This window comes from Schistocerca gregaria, unplaced genomic scaffold (assembly GCF_023897955.1).
Source record: "Schistocerca gregaria isolate iqSchGreg1 unplaced genomic scaffold, iqSchGreg1.2 ptg000892l, whole genome shotgun sequence".
NCBI lineage: Eukaryota > Metazoa > Arthropoda > Insecta > Orthoptera > Acrididae > Schistocerca > Schistocerca gregaria.
In genome coordinates this window covers 39,950-49,200 of record NW_026062253.1, presented here as the reverse complement: position 1 = coordinate 49,200, position 9,251 = coordinate 39,950, and the positions used below count along the sequence as shown (strand labels likewise).

Sequence of the window (9,251 nt, the reverse complement as noted above, 5' to 3'; positions counted from 1 at the left end):
GAGCAAAGTGAATGAGGTGTCGGAAGAGAGAAAAGAGGCGTCGAAGAGATTTTGCTGGATTTTGCAGAGCTTTAAGCTTGTCCATGCCTTTTATTTATCGAGTTTAGGGTTTTTGGAAACAGCCATGTCATATTTGGATTCTATTTGGTGGTTTTGGTGCCGAGATGTAGATGGTGGCGGTGTGGTATGGCCGGAGGTGCCTTTGATAGACTGGCATGGCTTTAGTGCTCGTTTCGAGGATTTGTACACCCGTCTGTTAATGATTGGGGTTCGCTCTGAGTTTGAGCTGGATGAGCGTTTGATTCAGTGGAGGTGCCAGGTGGCTCAGAGAGAGTACGCCAAGGCATACGAGAGCTCTCGTGTTCTCCAACGGATTGAAGAACGGATATCGTCGTTAGGGGAGGTGAAAAGTCTGGAAAGCCACAGGCCTCAACCGAAAGTGATAGATCGGGATGTTAGCAAGGGAATAGAGCATACCAGGACGAATGCGTATGAACAGGCGTCTATAACGAAGTCACAAAGAGACAGCCTGCTGAGTTTGTCAAGCAGCAGACTCGGCATAGGGTCGAATCGTTCGATGTTACCTGACTTGAGCTCTGCTAAGAAGAAGAAGGATTACATTAATCAGTTGAAGCGCACTGTAGGTCGTACATCAGACTCGAAGAGGTCGTGGGAGAAAAATAACACTGGAATTTTGACGCCAGGGAAGAAAGGCGGTCCGGAACCGGTTGTGAAGGAGGAATCGAGGGAAACGACGAATGGCGAATGTCATGTTGATTTTGGAGATGAAGGTCAAAAATCAGTGGCTTTTAGAGAACCTTCAGAGGAAGGGAGAGTGGAATTTACGGTGGCGGGTTCTGAGACATCGCGACCAGACGTTCCTGGAGGTTTAGAGATCGGTCGAGAAATTGAAGCCTCGGCGCGATTATCTTTTGAAAAGCCAGCATTTCAACCTATGCCTGCTGCTTCTACTGCGTCTCTCGCGGATCAGGACGCCACCGCCGCGCCGGATTCCCTTGCACCTCGTTCTGGTGATAGCCCACTTGAACCGGGCGACGAAGCACCGCCCTCTTTCCCATTCTGGAAAAAGCCTATCACGAAGCCTCCTCCCAACTTGTCTTTATCCGATTCAACTTCGAATAAAAACGGAATTGTGAGGAACTTTTTTGGCGTCTTCTCGCGGCTGATGCAAAGGAAAAAAGAACCAGAGGAATCAGTAGTAGAAAAGCCCCAAGCCATGTCAGAAGAGGAGCTGGCCGGACTGTTAGGAAAAGGTCGTGGTCTGATGCAGCACCGGACAAGGAAATCGAATCAAGGGCGCGCGATATTGACCGTTGACGGGATGATTGTCGATCCGAGAAAGCAGAAAATGTCTGCAGATTTTAGTAAAATGATGGCTCCGTGGACCGTTCAGCCTTTTGATTCTAATCGTCCATCGGTTCCCGACGAAACAGGAAAGAACGTCATGACTTTTGTTCCTTCCTCTGACAAAAAAGAACTTACAGAAGAATATTCGGGGCCCTCATAAAGAGTACAGCTGTTGATAAGAGCCGTTCAACCAAGTTTTGAATCACCAAAGGATAAAAGCTTTTCGCGCTTGTGTTTGATTTTCTTCAATAGTGAGCGTCCTCGTAAGCCGAACGCTATTCTGCGAAGAAAGTGTCCGTTATGTGTTAGACGTCGAAAAACACCGAGCCAGCTAAAATTCGCCATAAAAATCTTAGCGATTTTGACATAATTAATTCGCTATTTGGTTTTTTTGTAGAAGCTCTTTGCTTTTTTTATTGAAGAGCGACTTTTGTATGCGCTTGAGAGGCGAGGATGGTGGAAATTACGACGAATTGGAATGTAGCCTCAGGTAATTTAGAAAAAATATTAGTCATCAGAGACGACGCAGCGCGAGATGGTGAAGAACGCGTGGATGAAAAAGCTCGTACCAATAGAGGTACGCATTGTTTTAAAGAAAAGAGAATAATTTGTTTATACCTATCCTTTATTTAGTGATTTTAAATAGAGGAGATCGAACCTGCTCGACATCACCGACTGATGGGTGCACCTTGAACATTCGATCTAAGCATGGCATGTTTCTCAAGCATTTGGCTATCAGAGGGATATTTAGACTGGCCGAACTGTACAATGATTTTGGCTACTTGAAATCGGCCAAAACTGTTAATTCGGTTGCAACTTTTTCGGATGTTAATGTGCAAACGCAGTTTCTAAAACTCAGGCTTCATGGGCGTTTACCTTATTCCGATTCTACAGAGATTATTATTGAGCGCCTGGATCTTACGGCCAATTTGGAGAGTCACAACACAGGTAGAAAGAATCTTATGGATTGGATGGAGCAGCCGACATCGATATCAGAAAACCTTTTAAAAAATTCGTCTTGTAATAGTTTTTTCAAAAACGGTACATCTGGTTTGGATCAGGAGTGCAAATCCGGGGACCGAATTCTAGAGAAAAATACGACCCCAGTCACTAAGCAAGAGGTCCAAGTCATGATTAATGAGGCAGTTCAGAATCTAGAAGCGAGCCTCGTGAGAAAACTCGATAACAGTCTAGGTGCTATTGAACGCTTGTTAACGCTAGAAAAATTAGGCTTTTCATTAGATTAGTCTTTGCTTTTCGCTATTTATTTTTTTTATTTTTATATATTTTCAATCAGGCTTGGCTGGTTTGTTAAGAAAAGCATGGCTGTACGAGGCGAAAAAAAACTTAAGGTATGTTTTTAAATCTACAAGTTTTCAAATACTTTTTTCCTTTAGGCAGGACATTTAACTTTCTTCGGGATGGCTTGTTTCCTGCGCCGATTTGACCCGTCCTGACTCGCTGGACGCTTTTTGAGTTTTTTCTAGCGCAGGCAATATCTGAAAAAAAAGAAGGCTTTGAGAAGAAAGGTCACATTCATAAGGCAGAATTTTCTTAACCAGTCGCTAAAAGCCACCTATGACTCTGTCGGGTTGGTTTCCGACACCAATCAAATGATAAAGCAAAAGTCATCGGAACTAGAGAAGAAGGACATTTTTCCCAAGCCGACAGACGTAGACCAATTTGGAGATCCTGTTGAATACGAAGTGCCTGTGGACGATGACCTTCAAGAATGGAAAGATGCCTTAGAAATTCCTGAGGTAAAACCTGTTAAAAGACAGGAGTGCTTTTCAACTGCCCATCGACGCTACTGGGTCCGACTTATTAAAAAGTACGGGGACGACTATTTGGCTATGTCGAGAGACACCAAGTTAAACAATTTTCAGCATACAAAGACGCAGTGCAAACAAAAGTGTGAGCTATTTATGAAACTCCACAGCCGTGACCTTGACAGGCCCTGTATGCACATATACTAAAAAATGTGCGAAGTGATTGGCTGTTTTTTTCTGTAAGCATGAATTTCATAATATACCTTGACGAAAGATGCCGTCTAAAGGTATGGTGTATAGGTACATAATATAGCACGCGTTATAATGTAATTGACTGCTTTGTCCTGTGATCGTATAATTTTGTCATCTGCTATTATTAACTCTTAATCATTGCAATAACAATGTGCAGATGGTAAACAAGTACGTAGCTGCATCCTCTCGTCAAAAGTCTTTATAACCTGGAATGTCCCATGTTCGACAGACGCGTCCTTATTTTTGATGTGCTCAGAAACTGGCGATACTTAAAAGTGTTCAATCTACAGTGTTCATTCACTGCAGTTCAATGGATGAAACCAGCTTTGCTTGCGACTTTATATTTTATCAGTCTTACAGATGAAATGCAGACCTTCACTTCTGACATGTTTGGGTATTTTGAATAATTCGATATGAAATTCTAGATGTTGTTGTTCAATCCAAAGGCAGCATTCTTACAGCGTTTGAATTTGAATGAATAGCGTGTTTATTGAATAATAAATTATGATCAATCTGTTCTCTCTTTTTGATAGCTTGAGAAATTATTTCTTGATATTTTGTTTACTTGGGTTTTTTGGTTTTGCAGTAATGACGTACCTATTATTAATTTTTAAAAACAGCAAGACAGGCGATACGGCCTAAAAATGTGTTTTTCTCGTGCTACAATATAACTGCTACTTGTGAGCTTTGTTTGCATAGCTCTTAAAATAACTTTTTCACAAGCGCATATTCCTGCTTGATAGAGCCAGATGTACGGACGACGAAAGTTACCAGCAAAAATCAGGGTTTTCTTTAATTTCTGAGATAGCCCATTGAAACTTTTCTATTAAAGTTTTTGAAAACACTTTTTTCAGATCGAAGTTACACTTTGAACACCAAGCAACGGTAATTCTAGGGTCCATGTAATTGATCTTCGAAGTACTGTTTTGTATTTGAGACCCTTCTCCTCGATCCATTTTGTTGATAGTCAAAATTTGAATTCTTGTATTGATACGATGCAGCTTTTTTTCCAACTCTGTAGAACGACTGGAATTTGACTTTGATTCTTTGTCAGTCCGTCTTTTTTTCCTTTGAGGTTTTGCTGCTTCTGCTTCTCCTTCTTCTGAAACCAAAGCCTTCAACGATGCTTTTATCTCCTTTTTTTTGGCTTTGAGACTTTCTATGCGCTGGTCTATCAGCTCTACTTGCCGATTTAGCTGCTTTGGCACTGTTCGTTGATGGTTACAAAGAATAGCGACTTGACGGTTGGCTCGATTGTAAAAAAGCAAGAGCTCGCTATCAGTCCGTTTATGGGATTCTGGACTTTCGTTAAACACTTCTGTAAATTTGTCTAATTGATTTTGCAGAGTAATGGACGCATTATAAGTACGGAAAACTTTGGCTGTTAATCCAGGCATTTGAGAATTCAAATGCTTGTTTAAGCTGCCTGTGCTAAGCAAATCGAATATGTTTTCTTTAGGTTTTTTAGAGTTTATAAAGGATTCCATGTTAGAGTAAATAATGCTAGGAACTTCAATATTCTTGTGATATGGCATGCTATCCTTTCCCAGGAAGTCAAATTCTAAATTTGAAGGCGGTACGAGTTTGACATGTTCAACACGAAGGGAGCAGCATCCAACGGTATCAGCTTCATCCTCTTTTTTTTCATTTCCGACTCTCAACGCAAGATTGTCAATGAGCCACAGTGCTGTAGCCCGTTGCCGGATTAGTTGTTTCTCTGAATGAAGTTCTTCTTCGTAAGTCCCTCGAATTTTTTCTATGTGATTTTGAAGCCTTCTGGCTATTTCAAATTTGTTTCTGTCTGATAAACCGCGAATAGATGAAGCTGCTCCAAACATAACATACTTGTTGGAACCCAATACACTTTCAACCCAAGTTGCTATCCAGGCTACTTCGTGATTGTGGACGATGTTTCCCCAGTGATGATTTGGAATAGGACATTCAGGAATAGGCGCATCTTCAGATAAATTTAAGGTGATGTTTTCTGGCATAATACGTCTTTTTATACGTCCTGTATGCGGATGGTTACCTCTTCCTAAAAACAAACTGGGAACTTCCACTATGTAGTTTCCAAGAGGTTCTTTGTGCCCGTCGACAATCGCGTATCCGTATTTGGCTTTAATGTTGAGTTTTTCCTGCTTTTCTAATTTCTTTTCTTCGTCTGAGCGCGATTTTCTAGAAGCAGCTTGTTTTTCTAAGTGCTCCACGATGAGGGAAAAATCACATAGTTCAAATTTTTTGATCATATGCTCGAATTTTTTTTCACTATTCAAAATCTTTAGAAAATCTTTAAAAAAGTTTTTCCGAAAACGAGGCCTTTCATAATATGGCCCTTTGATGTGTTTACTGAAGTAAGTAGCAAATTCCTCTGCATCCGGTGGAAGAACTACGGGTTTTTTGTCATAAATTAGTGGAATACCATGTGGCTTGTACGGTGGAGGGAAGTAAACTCCGTTATGCTGCAATGTTGTCCACTTATATGTTGGATTCTTCTGGATTTGGACATTTTTCCACCATTCATATCTCAATTCTGCGTTATCGATTTCGTTCGATTGTTCCTTTTTATATGAACCGCACTCCACCTTCTCTGCATCTAACACATTGCCATTAACCTCTACTGACTTCAACTCGCCTGACTCCGGTTTAACACATATTGCTGAGTTTGAAATGCTTGGGGATAAATTTTTTAATTCGTCTTTATTATCATCTATGTTACGCTTTTCTGAGTATTCTGGAATAGCTTGTGTTGTTTCTATCAGGTTCATTTCAGCCTCGTTTTTTTTTGGTTCAGCTTTCTCTAATTTGTGTTTCTTTGAAGGGCTACATAATGAAATGTGTTCAGGACTGTCCAATGTGAAATGGATTGGAGATTTCGACTTTATGTATTGTTTTTCGCCTGTCATTTCAGAATAACAATTACTATTTTTCCCACGTTGAAATGACTTGTCTGGACAAACGTCGTCCTCCTTCTCTTTTCCACCACCATTAACCAAATCAAATTTTTTTTCAGTTTCAGACTGAATTACAGATTCATTTGGCATCTTCTGTAGGACCCTATTGTCTGAAATAGTGTCCGGTACCCCATTTGACCTTTGTACCAGTGATTTATAACTTCGCGGATTTTCCAATATATTGGTATTCTCGATGCTGAATGAACAAGCTTCTGCTGATTTCGGAGTTTTTATATGGTGACATGTAGTCATTTAATGCCTTCTAAAATATTTTAGCTATGAATCTTGTAAATAATAGCGGATTTATGAGTTAAAACGAGAGTTTTAAACCCTAATAGAAATACAGCTTGAATGAAGCATAGATGAATTGCTTAAGACGCAGAACCAATATTTAACTTCTTCAAAGCATGGTATTCTTCAAAAGTGCGAGAACTGATGAAAGAAAGAAATTATTATTCCAGAACGGTATTTAACAAAAATTAATTCTAGAATATTCCTGATTTTTTGGTAATTCATTTTTCTTGCTGATTTACTTTCCTTTTAGAAGCATGGCAACTAGTGCTGAAAAAAAGGGACTTCAGCCCATCTTCGAACAAGTTTCGAATATTGCCACGTCTCCGGAGGTGTTTGCTGCGCCTTCTAGAGAAATTCGAGAGAAGGTTCTTCAATTAACCAAATTGTTTTTTGATCACGGTATGACTGTTGCTTGTTAGAAAATATGAGAAGGGATGCGCGTTTAAATTATTAGCGCTTACAAATGATGCCTTATTTCCCAATTGTTCTCCTCTGTATTTAAAACAGCCGCGTCTGAACAACGGCAGCTATTTGAGTGTAAAAACACGATTGATGAGCTTATTGTGGATGGATTCGATATAGAACAGATATGGCAAGAAGTTTATATAAACAACTTGTCTATTTTTCCTTACATAGAGAAACAAGTCGATGGGCTGTTAACTGATAGTAGAGATTGTTCTATTTTTGAGCATAGCTCAAATTCTGATATAGAGACTACTTTAGAAGCTAACGAAGAAGCCAAGGAAGTAGAAGAAAATTGTTCAGAGTCTGAGTCTTGTGAGTTTTCAGGAAATTTTTCGGAAGAAGAAGACGATGTGCCTTCGACGGGACATGCGCCGGGGAGTTTAGCGCAATCTGACAAAGCAAATTCTCGTGTACATAAAAAGAAAAGCGAGCTAGACGATGAGTTTTTTTGCTGGGAAGAATGTGTTCGATTTGCGGACGAGGGGGAAGATGGTAAACGAGGGCTGTTGTTTGGAGAAGAAGGTTCTGATGATGAGGAGCTCTACAATATGATGTACGGAGATGGCTTGGCAGATGAGGTGTATGAAGGAGAACATGACTCCGAGTCTTCAGGTAAATTGGTTAGAAAAGGTGGACAAGAGAAACTAGAATCAATTGATGATGATCAGGTGTCGAACAAGATGGCGACTGGAAAGTCTGTTGCGAGAAGAGGTGAGGGGAAGGATATCGAGAAAAATCCCAGTGAGATATATTACGAAGATTTTTTTGGATCGCTCAATAGTTCACGCGAAGACGATGCAGAAGGTGAAGGAGAGCTAGATTACGGGGACTCGGAAGAAAGTGAATTGGATGAGGTGGATTTAGAAGAGGTTGAGGGAGATCAACTAGACGATCAGGATTTGACCCATTCAGCCCAGATGAGTGAGTTTCAGCTTAAGAATAAGGCGTTAAGAGAACAGGTCAAATTTTTGGAACAAGAATCCCTACTCAATAATGATGCTATGGAAAGTGACGATCCTGAGAACCACTCAGATGAAGACTTGGGTTTGTCTGCGTTCGCTCAGCGGCAAAAAGCTATTCAGAATAAGATTCGCCATCTTGAGAAAGAAGCTCTACGAAAAAAAGATTGGCAGTTATCTGGAGAAACTGATGCCAAGAGTAGACCAGAAAACTCTCTTTTAGAGCATGTTTTAGAATTCGAACATGCTACTAAACTTGTACCTACTATTACGCAAGACGTGACTCAGACCATTGAGGAGATGATCAAACACCGAATTACAGATGGCGCTTTTGACGATGTCATTAGAGTTTTAGAGGTTCCAGACAAAGGGGACTGGCGACCTCGTGCACCAATTTTAGACCAAGAAAAGAGTTTGAAAAGTTTGGAACAAATTTATGAAGATGAATATGTCAAACAAACCGCGGCAGTAAGCGATGTTCAAGAAATCACAAGAGAGCACCAGGAATGCGCTACTTTATTTAAGAAAATTTGTTTCAAGCTAGACGCCCTATCGAACGCACATTATTCGCCTGTTAAGTTCTTGGAAGAGCTTGAGGTGAAGCCCTTGACAGACGCCCCGGCCATTCAAATGGAAGAAGCGACTCCTGATGCAGTTTCAACTGCTACCATTCTCGCCCCAGAAGCTATTTACGCCAGTGAGCATAATGGCGCGGTTCGTAGTGAGAACGAGCTGACACGCGATGACCGTAAGAAAGCGCGTCGACTAAAGAAAAAAAGAGACACATTCCAAAGAAAACTACAGGAACACGAAGCTAAGCGACAGGCTAAACTACATCCGGATAAGTTATCTAAGCCTTCTAGCGTTTCCAATGCCTTGGCACAAATTGAAAAACTAGGCAATAAAGAAGTCAACATCAGTCAGCGCACTGACGACGTTCGTTATCAATCTTCTACAGCTGTTTTCAAGAAGATTCAAGATAGCACTAGCCGTTCAAATTCGGCCTCTGTCCTTCCAACTTCACTCAATCGCCAAAAAAAAATTGGTTCAGTGGTGAACTCCTCCAGTTTAAAACTATAAATATGTGCGCACGCCTACTATATCTATAGAAGAGGCAAAGTGCAGTGTCTGTAATATAAAATTTTATGTATAGGAGGCTAAAGTATTTCTCAAAACTTCGTTTTTATAAAAAA

General features: G+C 40.5%; 3 protein-coding genes across 5 annotated transcripts; 2 read left to right on the top strand and 1 right to left on the bottom strand.

Moving 5' to 3' along the window:
* The first annotated feature begins 1,761 nt into the window (after window positions 1-1,761).
* Window positions 1,762-3,917, top strand: LOC126324756 (uncharacterized). Of its 3 annotated transcripts, none has more exons than XM_049995106.1 (4): window positions 1,762-1,945; window positions 2,002-2,720; window positions 2,856-3,437; window positions 3,547-3,917. In XM_049995106.1, exons 1-2 carry the CDS (start codon window positions 1,822-1,824, stop codon window positions 2,613-2,615), a joined length of 738 nt encoding a protein of 245 aa, XP_049851063.1. In that variant the 5' UTR covers window positions 1,762-1,821; the 3' UTR covers window positions 2,616-2,720; window positions 2,856-3,437; window positions 3,547-3,917. The 3 variants fall into 3 exon arrangements, with proteins under 3 accessions (XP_049851063.1, XP_049851064.1, XP_049851065.1); XM_049995107.1 differs by having other exon boundaries at window positions 2,846-3,437; window positions 3,547-3,632; XM_049995108.1 differs by having other exon boundaries at window positions 2,856-3,424; window positions 3,547-3,606.
* Window positions 3,918-4,156: 239 nt separating this feature from the next.
* Window positions 4,157-6,592, bottom strand: LOC126324743 (DNA topoisomerase I, mitochondrial-like). The gene has a single exon (XM_049995090.1). The coding sequence runs from the start codon at window positions 6,590-6,592 to the stop codon at window positions 4,157-4,159; it is 2,436 nt and encodes an 811-aa protein (XP_049851047.1).
* A 296-nt stretch (window positions 6,593-6,888) lies between these two features.
* LOC126324742 (U3 small nucleolar ribonucleoprotein protein MPP10-like) lies at window positions 6,889-9,247 on the top strand. The gene is made up of 3 exons (XM_049995089.1): window positions 6,889-7,033; window positions 7,142-9,111; window positions 9,212-9,247. The coding sequence occupies exons 1-3, from the start codon at window positions 6,889-6,891 to the stop codon at window positions 9,245-9,247; spliced, it is 2,151 nt and encodes a 716-aa protein (XP_049851046.1).
* Window positions 9,248-9,251: the final 4 nt, after the last annotated feature.